The 15424-nt window shown below is 31.9% G+C and overlaps 1 protein-coding gene across 5 annotated transcripts in view; it reads left to right on the forward strand.

Moving 5' to 3' along the window:
• The window catches only part of LOC141451334 (tubulin alpha-1A chain), a 43743-nt gene that overhangs the window by 14373 nt on the left and 13946 nt on the right, over positions 1 to 15424 (forward strand). The window contains exon 1 of one of the 5 annotated variants that reach the window (XM_074122622.1): positions 1999 to 2155. The exons of 3 other annotated variants lie outside the window; for them this stretch is intronic. In XM_074122622.1, coding sequence (XP_073978723.1) covers positions 2111 to 2155 — 45 coding nt within the window. In that variant the 5' untranslated portion in view covers positions 1999 to 2110. Of the gene's footprint in view, positions 1 to 1998; positions 2156 to 15424 lie in introns of those variants that run through there. One more of the 5 variants, XM_074122625.1, reaches the window with a different exon arrangement.

Below are 15424 nucleotides of genomic sequence, written 5' to 3' on the forward strand. Positions count from 1 at the left end.
ATTCTTGCACCATCGAGGTTTTTATTATTCAACCTAGTCATTGATGTTTACTTTGAATGGGAAGAACACTTAACAAACATTAATTATTTAGGGTATCAATTTAACTAAATTGTCGTAACCAATAAAAAGTGAAATCTAAATCCTTAGAACCATTAATTATAACAAGTATTGTTACTTGTAAAATATTGTGGGATTTAAAAAGTCAATATTTATAGACAATCATATTTATTAGGATTTTATTGGATAAGTAGCGTCAGTTGACCCTTTTAACTACAAAATTTAATTCATTAAACCATTTTTAATCTTTCAATTCCGATCTTTAAACATAAAAGAGAATAATAAACCGTTAATAAACTGATAATTGATGAATTTGTAAAAAATATCAATGTAAAAATTTGCCTTTCAAAATAGAACTTTTGCTTGTTAAAGTTTGCTGCCACAAACTAATTATTAGTATTATTGTCTTTTTTTAATGTGTCACTGACCAGTAAGAATTCTCAACTAATCTACTACATTCATGAACAACACGTTTTATGTTGTCATAATGATGCTAAATTTATCACATCCTTAAAAAAAGAAAAAAAGTTTAGGTTAAGTAAATTTTTGTCATGAAGATGGTTTGTGAAAGTTCTACTTGATAAACTAATATTAAACAGTTTAAATTGAATTATTTCTATTTCCTGCGAGTTAATTTATTTTCCGCTTTGCTTCTTTGGAATTTTTAAATTCACATCCTGTCGATTCAGTAATCATAATACACTAATCCATTTTTATTGTTTAAAAGACTAAATACGGAATAAAGTTATTCATCCGCTTTTATCTATTTATTTATTTATTTTTTTAATGATTTAAGGCGCGTCAATATCTTAGGTTATTGGCGCCCGAAGCTTCTTTCAGTGCACTGCCGGCCTCCGGACAGTGTTCTCTCGTTACAGACAACACTCTCCATCACCGGACAGTGAGCTGTAAGAAGCTCCTAGGAAGAGAAAATCTAAGGGTCAGCAGCTGAACTCGAACCCGGGACTGTGTGGGAGTCCAGTATGCTAACATCCGCTTTTAATCACACCTTCTTTACGTTTTCTTCGTGTCTTTTTATTTTTTTTTAATGCTTATAGTTAACCAACACAGTATCCTCTACAAAACATTTGTGCCATTAACGTTTCCATTGAACTTTCATTTAAAACATAAGTTTTCAACTCAAATATTTACAGATTTGCTTTCACCTTTCAGTTCTTCAGATGCAGGAAATTATTATTATTATTATTTCTTATGGAATTAGAAGTCAAATATGTCACTTGTTTAATGAATAACACCCATAAAATATAAAATTGACATTTTGTTTAATTGTGAAGCAACATGAAAGTTAGTAACAGATATGCTAGTTTTTATAGTCTGATAAATTTAATGGGCGTTTTTAGCTTTATTTGTTTTATGAACCTGTTATTAGGGACTTTTAAATTAATTAATTAATTTTTACAGTAACTTTCTTGTGTTCCGTTTTAATTTCTCTCCAACATGCTTACATTTCTGCATAATGTAATGCCTTTTCTTAAGAGGAGTAAAAGAAGTACAAATGGCAAGTACCTTAAACTTATAACCAGCTTTGATTTGCCCTCAACTGAAGATCCCTTTACTTTACTGAATATGTAAAATATATTCGAAATCGACAAGCATTTAACTGTTTGAGTTTCGAGTAATGCCATAAGAGTCCACTCTTGTAATATTTATTTATCAAACCAATTTGATTATATGCTAGTTGCCTCTCTTTAACGAATATTGGGCTGATGAGGGCTTATTGTTGCTCAGCAGTAGCCTTTGGATGAATCCCTACGAGGGACGGCCCTACACTTATTCACCTTCTCACTCTCTTTCTTTCTCTATCTCGCACCCACACAGACACATTTATACACACACACACACACACACACACACACACACACACACACACACACACATAATAGTTGTTAATTTACATGACAATAACCTCAGTCAGCTGGTTATACTCTTTGCTTTAGCAATCATATGTAAACTTCTTCTCTAAAATACATTCCACCTATTAACAAATATTCTCTAGACTTGGAAGTGTCCGGAAGTAGTTATTCTATCAGAAATGAATAACTATGAGTTTAGACGAACATTTAAGAGTTACAGTCGGGTGAGTACAATCTTTTTAACTTTCTCTACGTTTCTGGATAGTATCTACATCTTCAAGTGTGTATCTCCCTTCAGTGCTTCCTGCACTGAACACAATAACACTGGCGCCCCCTCACTTCTTTTCACTTCATCTCAACCAATCCGAATAGTGTTAATGAAAAGAAAAATACCCTTCTAGAATAGTAGTTTATTTGTGTTTATTTCTATCTGTTTACCTCGGAAAATTCTCGATGATAATTTTCTCAAAATTTAGTATTTCCACAAAACCTTTTACCATCATCAAGTTCTCAAAAAAGGTAGCACTCTTACAAAATAAAATTATAGGCTGTGAATTAACAAAGACGTGTAAAATATTTTTGTAAAAGTTGAGTTTAAAAGCAATGGCAGTGTAATTGTAACTACAAAAATGATTGCAAGGTGACAAGAGACTATTGGAGAAAATTGACATGTTTTAGAGAGTGAGATGCTAGGCAATTGGGCGAATCTATGGAAATGAACAAGCCGACAAGTTGGTTCTAGAGGGAGCCATAAAATCACTGATTTTAATTCAAATTTCCAAGACAATATTAGAAATTGCATGCTTACCTTTTGAATTTCCACTTACTCTTTTACTGCAGGAAAAAAGTTGCACCAAACTTTACCACTTTTTGAAAAAGTGCATTCATCTATTTCATTAAATGCATATTAAATTTGTGAAAGTAGATTATAGCAAAAAGATACTCATAATAAAAAGAACATTTCATCTTTTTTACCGTTATAAAAGATTACACTGCAAGTTGCATTGCAGAGATTTTATACTTTCTTTTTTTTTAGTGATTATTAACAATTACTAGAAAGGTTGCTCTGATTTCTGTAACTGACATTTCACTGAGAGAGGATGTGGAATATCTCACTCAGATAATGACCCTTCTTTACGGTTCTTGCGCTTGAAATTGAAAATTAGAAAAAAAAAATGAAATTGAGATATTATTGAAGAGAGAATGGTTTCCGTTATTACAGTAATTATTGTGATTCTACTGCGATTGATAACTACACTCACGATGTAGTTACTATTGAATTTCTTTTAATATCTTTACCGTTTTCAATGTACTTAACTCTCAAATAATATAAATGCAAGGGAACTGTTACATTTTAATTGAATCGAAGAGTTCAGAACTTTAGTTTTAAAAGGATTGTAAGTTACATTGAAAAATAAATTCTATTGGAAGCGCCTTTTAAAAAACGATGTCCTGGAGAGATCAGTTACTCAGTTGTGGCCAGTTGATCAAAGTATCTTGTTGCAGTTTCTCTTATATCTAAGAATAGGAAGTGTTGCGTTTCACACGAATCGTTGTTTGTTGATTGTTGAGGGGCGGTTAAAAAGTCCATTCCACTATGATCTAATAGATCTATTTTGTAAACAATGTTTGTTGTCAGAATGTAGGTGCCTTAAAGTGTACAATATTAAAGTATGGGCGTTTGTTTGGTGTAAAAAGAGATTGCAGATGTTCTAAGCTCGGAAATTCTAGCGAAAAGTTCCCTCATTCTAGTATTAATTTAAAAATACTAAATTGTAAATCAAATTCACCGTTAGAGAAACATGAAACTTTTGAATCGGTTTGATCAAAATTTTATTTACCTTAATTTGCCTTAAAGAGTTGTTCATCTATGCACTTATATAATTATGTTATAATTTCTTTATTAATTTTCCTGAAATATTGTTTTAATTGATTTTTCACTAGTTAAAAGTTTAATAAACTGAATATTTGGTAAAAATGATGTCTTTTACAAATGGTTGGAACCATTGAAACTACAAAGAATGCCGGCTGTTTGTTCCACTTCAGACGGTAAATTGCTCGTTTTAGTAATCAATTCTAAACTAATGTCAAAATTAAGTTATTTATAAAAGTTTTTTTTGTATTTACGAAGATAAATTGGACAAGTGCATAATGGCTGCACAGAGATGGGAATCGTTACCGTTACATGCTAATCTGAGTTCACATTGCTGATCTTTAGATACCCGTTATTCAGTAAAATCCATTCTAAGTGATGCTGTAAATTATTCCTAAACAGTAACCATTAAATTAGCTACAATTATTGCTAAGTTTATTTATTCCTACATTATAATTTAGTTGGAAAATAATTTATTCCTTTAAAATGGTATTTTGATCTGATTTAGAGACGTGCATTTTGTTCAACTTGTATAACTTGATAGAATTTTTATGAACTTTTGAAATTTAAAGAGATCTTTAAATAGTAAATTCCCAACTCTTATCGCATGAAATGTCTAATCATCTCTGATCATTTTTCTCCATTATTCTCTATCCTTCACTTCTTATCGCTCTTTCCTGATGCTCTCAACACTTTGTCCCTACACAGTATCTTTTGACCTCTACTTTTCTTTTTTGTGGAAGTCAACCGTTCCTTCGAATAATCTTTCTCTTTGTTCATTCTTTTTGAGTATTCAAACATCACATTTGTTTGGATGTTTTGTTTTTTTCATTTATTTCCTTGTTACTTACTCTAACAGTTTTGGAAAACCTTGTGGATCCACTTCAAAATAACAATTTTGTAGAAAGGAGTTATGCTTTCCAGTGTTTTGTCAAGTGTCAACGTTCTTCTTGGATGTTCTTTGAGCAAAGTACAGGGTTATAGCGATGGGTCTCTTCTAGCATAGATGATACGTTTATCTGTTTTCCTTTTGTTTTTTGATCGACCCACACTAAGGGCCCATTTTCTCTATATGGATCCGAAAAGGCGTCTTGAGTTCAAAGCCATATCTCCTAGCTATTTCTTTTCTAATGTTTTCTAAGTTATGTTTTAAAATTGATTTATGCAGATATTTAATGTGATTACTGTATCGTTTAATTTATCCCTTTTTTCGATTATTTTGTATTGAGTTTTTCGTATAATAAACCTAACGAAGAATTTTAACGATAATTGGAAGAAATATTATGCTATTTCTGCTCGAGCGGAAGTGGCCTTCATCTTAAGCAGGGTTTAGCAGAGAGGATCCTTGTTAAATAAGTATTTCAAATGAACACTTGCAAAACAAGTTGTATGACGTTCGTATCGTTTCTTTCTATTTATAGATGCACACTTGAGCCTATATAAAAATAAATAAATAAATAACATAAAAGCAATAAGCGGCTGGCGAATCATTGTACAAGCAGTTAACATTCAAAGAACACTCTCCTACTTCAAGTATCAGATCTTTTAATGCAAACTACATCCGTTTGCTCATTTACACTAGAAATAGAAGTGAAAAAATAGGTATTGGACGTTAGTTAAAGTTTTGTTAAATATTAAAAATTAATTTTGTAAGCAATTATTTGAAAAAAACAGTTCATTTAATATTAACAATGAATTAAAGAAATTCTAAAAAACAAAATTTGATGTTAAACAATCTTTTAACTGGCACAATTAAATAACAGTGAATTCATTCATTGATTTATTGTGTGTAGTTTCACAAATTTAAAGGCTAAGTAAACCAATTAAATTAATGCAAATAGTTTGAAATAAAAGATCTTTAATTTAAAAAAAATTAAAGTCAAGTGCATGGAATGTTATGATATAATAATTCTAACGGCCAAGGCTATAAAATGAATATATTATTCAATCCAATGGCCTTTATTTCTAGGCAAGTAATAATAAATTACTACCATTTCAGATTTTGTTTTAATTAAATAAAAAAATGGCCACATTCTTATTGAAATGGTTATAAATTCCATTTTATTAAATGCATTATTTAAGATTTACCAAATGCCGTTTTTTTTTATTTAATATATTTTATTTTATGTTTGATTATTAATAATAAATATGAGAACTAAGAATAGAAGTGCATTAGATAAGTGATGACAGAGACTAACAGTCTTCATCATAGTTTTTTTTGTTGACCTATATAGATCAACCTTCATTATTTATCTAGTCAAATCAATAAATTAACTATCGATTGACCCAATATTTTGACAGTTTATATTTAAATTTTTTACGTAAAATTTTATTTCACCTAATTTGCATTTTTATTTTTTCTTACTGTACAATGATAGATTCAAATTACCACCTGAAATATCTGTTTTTGTGGTACTTTAAGCCCAAAAAATTGGTGTGTATCTAACTCTCTGTAGAGTGACTAGTCAGCATGATTAAATAATGTAAAATTGCAGAACGTTCATATTTATCTGTTTTGGTACCACCATCGGACATGACAATCAATTTGAGGACAAAATCAACTAATCAATCATTTTACAACCTTTTTTTTTCTTTTTATTGCAGAAGTAGGTTAAATAATGGACTACCTATAAACTGTTTATCTATAAATAATTATAATGGGGAAGAAGGGAAGGGATTAGCTATGAGGTTAGCATACTGGACTCCCACGCGGAGGTCCCGGGTTCGAATCCAGCAGCTGACCCTTAGATTTTCTCTTCCTAGGAGCTTCTTACAGCTCACTGTCCGGTGATGGACAGTGTTGTCTGTAACGAGAGAACACTGTCCGGAGGCCGGCAGTGCACTGGAAAAAGCTCCGGGCGCTAATGACCTCAGCTGTTGATGCGCCAAAAAAAAAAAAAAAAAAAAAAAGGGGAAGAAGTGGATTGTAAAACATTGTAGTAGCTGCTTGAAAATTTTACCTAGTTCTATAGAGATAGACTTCCATGATTTTAATAATTACTGCCAGGAAACATTGAATTGGTTTCCACAAATAATGCTGTAAAGTATTATTTGTACAGTAAGCTTTTACTGTTTTCAGTGCAGTATTTTTACAATCAAACCATACGCAACTAACGAACAATTTTAATGGTATTGTCACAATCACAAAATATTCACTATTAGTAATAAAATTGACACTATTTTCTAATTTGTTAACCGGTAATCCAATTATATTTTTAGCTTATTATATTTCCTTTATTATTCAAAACATATCTTCGCGCACGTTATTTACATTATTATAAATTTCAGAGAAATTAAGTCTTTTAAAAAGACTGAATCATATCGTTGGTCTGTTGATTCAAAATTCACAACTCTCCGCGTAGGCGCGACATCATTCACGAATATTAATGTCCATGATTTGTATACAGTAGATGTGCCTCAGCTGTAATGCACAGAATGAGATGTTGATTTTAATAAACGATTTAACTGCAATTTCTTTCAGCTTGATATGGTAGTTGGAGTTGATCTTGAGTAATAAGTTAATTGGTAAAATAAGTAGTTTTAGTTTGGTAATAATAATTTTAGATTTTTTTAAAGGGAGCTTCTCAATACTGTGGTTTTCTCCAATCAAATATTTCTTTTAATTTCAATTTCCAGCTTGATCTATCCCGGATATCTCCTCTTAGTCTGTAACCATGTAGGCTTTCTTGGATGCCATCCATCCACTTTTCCTTGGATCTGCCCTTTCTTCTTCTTCCTTCGACTTTTCAGTCTAGGATCTCTTTAGCCATTCTTGCATTTTCCATTCATTTTATATGGCCACACAATCTAACTTTCTTTTCCTCTACCTTCTGCAGCATTTTTTTTACACATTTTTTAGTAACTTCTTTTTAATATTAATAAATTTGAAGTGTGCCCATGGATAATAGTCGAGTCTTAGCTTACCTTGTTTTTAACTTCACTGTTAACAGTTTTGCGAATAACCTTAAGCTTAAACTTCTTTTGCAGAAGTGAAGTTTATTATTATCTTTTACTGTGCATAATATACCATGCATGAAGCGACAAGTGTTTGGATTAATTTTTTTATTTCCACTGTTCGAGTTGATTTTAGAGTCTCTCCTTTGTTAGGTGCATTAAACTGTGGTGCCCATTAACTTTCATTTATGAAATTATATTATCAAGACACATCTGGGGTTTCTCCTTAGCTTTGCACATCCGGGAAACCTTATTTATACAGTTTTAGTAAGAAGGGAATGTATAGGTCGACAGTTTCAGACCAATGTGCTTTCAGTTTTTAGAGTTCCTATTTAGATGTTAAATAATTATTTTTTTCCACCGCTCAGCAGTTGAGTTAATCCTCAAATATAGATTTCCTAAGAAATAGCGAATATTTCCTCTGTATTCCATTGGGGATGTTTACTTGTAAATAAACCCCGAAAGGTAGAAAAATAGTCTTAATAGTGGTAAAGTTACTTGAAGATCCGAGCTCTCTTTTCTAGCCAAATAAGTGGTTGGACAAAATCAGCCAATCTAAAATGCCAATAAACTGAGTCAATTTTTATGTTTTAATACTGCCGCCTCCTAGATCTCTATAATTTTTATCTGATTTATTTTCCCAGCAAAATATTTCTTAAGGCAGTTCTGGAGAAACGATGAATTAAGTTTCCTTCTTAAGTGTTATTATAATATAATAAACGGCTTCATTATTTTAGTAATATTATAGAAATAAAATATAATAGAAAAATTTAAATTTGAATAAAATCGGTTGAGCAAAAGTGCCAAGTTACTGAATAAATTTTGATTTGGTTTTTTGTATTTTTATTTTTTGGCTCAAAATAGTTTCATACTTCAAAAAATATATTTTTGGTTTTACATTTTATAGAATTAAATGAACTACTTAAATGATTTAGATACTGCTAACAATTTTCTAATCAATGTATATCATGCAAGAAATTTTGGGAAGCTGTGCAGTAACTAAAAAAATGGTTATTAAGAACAGAAGCGCGTTCACTAAAATCCTAAAGAAGGTGTTGAATTCAGTGACAGAACGTTACAGACATTTCTGTAATCTCCTTACATTGCTAGAACGTAATGACGTCATTGTTTTGAAGCAGGATGACAAAACAGGGTAATCAAAAATGAATCAACATTACAAACCAACAACAAAAAGATAAGTTCTTTTCAAGGATCTAGTTCTTTTTTTTTAATTTACCTAACAAAACAACTTTAAATAAACACTTTACAACGTACATTCTTCACTTTACTTCGAAGAAAATACGAACAACACTAGAGGAGCACTTAGTTCATAACAGAAATGAGTCTCCGTTTTCGTCACACTTCGTCATCTGGAAAATACTATTCCTTTAAAGCCGTGTAATTATTGTGGAAGTTAAATGTGTGCAACAGTTCACCCTTTGTAACGGAATACCGTTTTCTTTTGGTAAAATGTAAAATACAACTTATTATATCATTGATGTATTTGTTCTGATTTGTGGCTGTAAATTGGTGAAGTTATTTTCATCTATCCATAAATTTTCATCAAGAAATTCAATTGTGCAATTAAATTGAATGAATGAAAAATACGTATAATGAAAAATATTTCTGGTTTAATCACGTCAGTAAACATTTGAGTGTAAAATTATTCAACAGATAGAAATGCAAAACCAGTTTTGTTCGTACGACATCATATGTAAAGAATTTTCGTCTAAATTATCAGGAAATTTACTAGCCAAAGCTGCAAATCCAATTCGCCCTACTTTAAAAATGATCTACTTTAGTGCGCCATTACTAGTCCACAGATTGAATCTCTTGTACAGATTCAATTGTTCCAAGAGGCGGGAATCTCATGTTAGAAAAACCAGACGGATTAAGCGGTTAGTTGGGCCTAAAATCTTGACTGAAAAAATTGACAGTAAACAGTGTGAAATTAAGTGAGTAGAGAGCTAGACTTTGCCTTAGGTTTGCTTAGCCAAGATAATTCTCCACAGACGGCTCCATGTTCAAGAGGGTGAGTGAATAGGCGATGTACGTTTTGTTAGACAGAACCCCCAGGGAGACTGGATGCTAGAAGAAATAGACAACCTAGTTGCCTGTGGTGATTTTGTTTACCTTAATTTCACTATAATCTTTTTAACGATCATGATACCATTCAAATTTTAATGAAAAATTTTTCGTTATCAAGTATTTTTCGTTATCGAGTATAGGATTGGGCACATATTGAGTCGTGACTATATCAACAATGTTTTCTCAGAAGTTGGAAATGTAAAATAGAACAAAATTTCCAATCATTACAAACATGGACAATTTACATTTTCTTCTGCTGGGCTTCATGCAAAGCATGACAATTATCAGGCAAATCAAAAATAAATAAAAAGTAAATAATTACTTTAATCCTGATTAGAAAGCATTGGTTATAATTATTTTTCTAAATCTACGTATTAACATTTAGATGAATAATTGTACGGATACCGTGATTTAAATTTAACTATTGTATGAAATTGATCATAAAAAAAAATCTTGATTACGTGTGAATTTCCTAGTACATTTTAGCAACTAGGTTTCCTCCTTTAGTTTGTAATTGTTACAACGTATCCTTTGTAATATTATCATTACTTCAACATCTGTAAGTTATAATGAAATTATTCTTAAGAAAACTACCGTACAGAACCTTTGTTCTAAGTTAGAAATAATTTTCCAATCTAATTCACCAGAAAAAAACATTATTATTGTTTCAGGTGAAGGACGTTCTTTTTGTTTTTGTTTTTTTAAAACTTTTATTTATATTCAATGTTTGGGCCCAACAGCAGGAGCTTTTTTGAGACTTGAAGAGCTGCTTTTTAATAATGATTAATATTTAATTATTTGTAAACAATCTATTTTTCTGGAGTAAAGAACATAATCTTTAGGATGAAGAACTGCAAAGATTCACATAGCCATCTTTGATGCTGTTTGCGAATCTGATTACGTTTATTTAAGATTATGTATTGTTCAAAATGAATTGAATTTTTTTTTGGAAAAATCTTGCTCAGCTTGGAGTCTATTTGGAAGCTAGTTAGTAGCCGCTGTGAGTACACTGAAATGATTATGGAGCTTGATAGTTTAAATAGATGAGCCGGTAGGTACAATAGTTTTATTCCCAGAAATAGACGCTTTAAAGCTAAGGTATGGGACCTCCTCTTACTTGATGGGGACACTGGCATCTTTCCATTGTCTGGCTTTTAAAGTTTTTCCTGTCTACACGGTACACGGTTCAATTGGTGTACAATAGATTGCGCTGCTCCTTTATCTCCAACACTTCACGCTGTTTCTCTTGGTAAACGCACACTGCGCTAGTGTTTCTTCTCACATAACACTGAACTTTTCTCAGCCTTCTGTCACGTTGTTCGCTCCTCTAGCATTAACTGCATTTTTATACACGTTGTGCCCCATCTTTCATGCTTTGCCATACCTAGCTTCTTTTCATGAACGTTCTATTCTTAGAATGTTTTTTTATAAGTATACTCAATAGATGATAAAGTGAGAGCAGAGGCTCATGTTAACTATTTCAATATACTTCTAATATTAAAGAGAGTTTCAATACGTTTAACTTAAATTACTTCTTTTTGTATACCTTCCTTGTATTGCGAAGGAAGTATGATAATAGTCCTACTTAGGCATATCTTAAGTCTCAATTGAAAGAACTATACGAACTCGTATGTCTATAGTTATTATTATATTTATAGATTATGAAATTCTATCGTCCATTGACCTGTCTGGTGAGCTCCAATCTGGAGCTGGAGCCAGACCTACTCACTCTCTTGGAGTCAGTCTTGGCCGTAGAGTTGATGGTCATCCTCCATTATGCCTCATTCTTGGAAAGAAGCTAGTGATTTGCAAGATTTTTGAGCTGACTGTACCATTAATCAGATACATTATGAATAATGGTGGAAACTATGCCAAGTAAAATACAAAATTTATGAGCAGTAACGCTGATTGTAATCCGACGCTCTTCCAAAATTATGAGCTCAACTTATTGGCTTATTTCTTCTCGAGTTGCTTCGACAGATAGTCGAAAACGAGGGTTATCTTTAGTTGATGTCCAATTAAACTGTTTGGCTCAAGCTTTACTGGGTTTTTGGCATGGGCATCATCACTGAAAACATCTGTTCACCAAATTCTTTAGACTCCTTTTTCTCTCCTAATTAATCAGGGAACGATACTCCCTATCTCTTTTCACATAATCTACCCAAGAAAAGTTGGACCAAAAACTTTCTTACATCACGATTAAAAGTATTAACATTTTTGGCGGAAGTAGGATGCGAGAATCAATCTATTTAAACAGGAAGATAAGTGCCTGAACGGCACACGCGAGCCTGGCAAGGAGGATGCCATAGTCTCTTTGTATGCCCACACTTGCAGTTCCTCTTCACATCCAATGTTTTCATTATCCTGCACTGATACTGCAAGAACTGAATCTCTAAACATATCCTAACTTTCCCTGACAAGCTTAGCTACCTTACTACTGGGGAAGATAACTTACTGAACAACCCTCTTACATCTTTTGTTTGAACATAAATTCTAGGGGATTAGTTTTACAATATTGTTCTCAAATCCATTTGTATGATTCAATGTTAACATTGTAACCAATGGGACATTTATACCGGAACTGGGATTTCAAAGTTCTTAAATAGCCCTGAAGTAGGAACCCTATTTTTTGGAATCTATTTCTTGTAGTCTTTAATAATTTATTAAATCCAGTCACTTTAAATATTTATGACCCATAATTTAAATACCACTGTATGTGTTTATTTCTTGTAGAAATCAGACAACATTATCTATCGCTGTTACAAAATTTATCTAACATCCTTTCCCCTAAATGAATTATCTCAACAACTTCCGCTTCGAATATGAATGTCTAGACTGAAATGTTGTTTTTTTTTTTGTAATTCATCACAATAAATAGGTTACATATCACTTGTAGTAAAAAGAATCTCAATTGTGTTTAGAATTACAATTATGAATTTGTACAAATCTTAAAATTGTATATAAAAAACATTTATCTCGATTAATTCGTTTAGATAGCTTTTCTATAAATAATTTACTTTAATAGGGTTAAATAATAAACAGTTTTTAGTAGAGGAAAATCAGTGTCTTCTATTTAAATTCTGTTAAATGTAAAAGAAAAACTGTTTTCTCTAAGAACTGTGAGGAAGAACTGTTTTATTTTAAGTAATGGAGCAACTGACCTCTTAACATCGTGAGCTTACCTTACTGAATTTACATTCTAGAAAATGAGATGAATCACGCAAACGTAAATAATTTATAGTTAACAATAACTAAATCATTCTACTGCATTGGAAAACATTATATTAAAGTCTATTTCGTTGTTTTCTTTTCTTTTTTAATGTGGGTTCAATTTTTCGAGATTTAGTGCTGAAAAACTTGCTGAATTAATAGTTTAGAATCTTTGAAACTTGATGATGTGTCAATTGACAAAAAAAGAAACAGCCAATTGTATTGCATATGATTAATAAAATCTGAATTGTTCATTCAGAATTCGAGGGATCTTATCTTCCTCCCACATCCTTCATTTGAATCAGAAAGTAACTTTGCAGTGTGAATAATTTATTAACTATAAATGCTACTGCTTAATATTAAAATTAAATTTTATTCTTAAAAGAATTATTTATTAATTTTTTTAAAGAAAGAATTAACAGTAGAGATCTACTGTTATAACTAGCAAGTATTATTAAGTCTTCAATTGATGCACAAAATAATCAAATAAACTCAAATCTGAATCCATCTATATAGGGACGTAGGACATAATGAAAGCGAACCAAATTTGCCTAATTAGTTGGATATGCGAGGCTCGCTAAGCTAATATGTACCGCGGTAGTGCGACTGATACCTGGTCTAGGAGTTAAGCCTTAGATATTGCCTAATGAATGTATGAGAAAATTATGATAACTATGTTGTCAAGCTCATTAGTCATCCATCTCCATCAGCGCCCCCACCTGATTGGTTGTCGGAAGTAAAGCCTGCATATAATAATAGACTAATTTATTTATTTACTTTGATTTAAGTTTTCATTTTTTATTCTACTATAAAGGTATATAATTAGTGAGAATATTTTAGATAATTTAAGATGTATCCAGTATAGTGGGTCAAACAATATCGATTCCAATTACCATAAGATACTGCACGATGAACACAATGAAGAATATATATCAGTTAAGCGCTGGCCTATCCGATAAGCAGAGAACGTTAACCCCTAGCTTGCTCTCCAGTTTACTGGAACAGCTTGCATTTAAAGACAGTAGCGTGCGAACCTAACATTGTTAAAACCTTCCAAAAAGTCGGTCAGCTCATGTCATATAATAAAATTCATGATGTTTTAACAATCAAGATAACGCTGTAGAGAGCTCGTTTAATTTTTTTCACTTCTTATCGTATCTAGTTTACATTAATATCAATCTCTTGAGCCAATATTTATTCTGTAATCTTGCAAGCATAAATCAGTATAGTATTATCTAGGAATAGTATTTTCCTGTAAATGATCTTCCATACAACTAACTCTGATTATACTCTAGCGCAATAATTAGCAAATTTTATCCAAACATTCAATGTTATCTAAATAACTGAATGCAAAATGTGGGGCTCTTACCGCTCAAAGAACCTTAGGCTGGAAACATAGTGGAGCGGCGGGCAAAGCGGCGATGATAGCGAAGAGCGAAGCGGCGAAATCAAACACAAGTTAACATATGGGACCGCGCATAGTGGCGAGCAAAGCGAAGATAGAGCAACTCTATCTATTTCTAGTGTTTGTTTTCGCCGCTTTGCTCTTCGCTATCATCGCCGCTTTGCCCGCCGCTCCACTATGTTTCCAGCCTTAAGGAGAAATAGATTTGTAGACGGTTCATTATTCGATGCTGCTTTAAAGTTGAGTACTGATTATCTTCTTAGGTTCTTATACAGACCAGATTGTTAATTCGTTTTCTACGTCATTTTCAAGAACTGTATCTGCAAAAATTAAAGGTAAGACTACTAATTAAAGTGCAAGCACAATCCTTTTGAATATAATGCTCTAATAGAATCTTTGCACAATGTCGGTACTTCGACAATCCTTAATATGTAGCTTGAATTTCTATCTTTTCAAAAGCTGTGGATGTATTCCTCCTATTGTGTTGAAAAATTAAACAAACGGAACTATTTTATTTTTTATTTAGTAAAAGGGATAGCGGAATAAGAGGGGTCTGGCGGCCCCCACCGGTTTTGAAACAATCGACCCAAAAACTTTGGAGGAGACCGAAAAAAAATTTTTTGAAATTTTTTCCGACCCTCTCCAACCCCACAAAAACCCGTAAACGAGAAAAATGTGTTTTTTTGATATTTTAATTTTTTTCGAGCGTTCTAATCCTTTTAAAGCGGTTCCAACGCAACTAAAAATTTATTTTGGATGTGTAGATGTTCCCTGAATTTTTTCGGTTTTTACTGTACAGTTAAATGAAGTGAAACATAGCTTTGAATCCAAAAAAATCGTTGAAAATCGGGATTTTTTAAAAACAAGTCTTCGGCATTTTGGGCTGACTCGATGGAAAATGACGGCCTAACTATGGTTGAAAGATACACTCTTACTCTACAAAATGGCGCAATTGAAACTCAA

Source organism: Rhodnius prolixus, unplaced genomic scaffold (assembly GCF_049639745.1).
Source record: "Rhodnius prolixus isolate KJV_2025 unplaced genomic scaffold, Rpr scaffold_8, whole genome shotgun sequence".
In the NCBI taxonomy this organism is placed as follows: Eukaryota; Metazoa; Arthropoda; class Insecta; order Hemiptera; family Reduviidae; genus Rhodnius; species Rhodnius prolixus.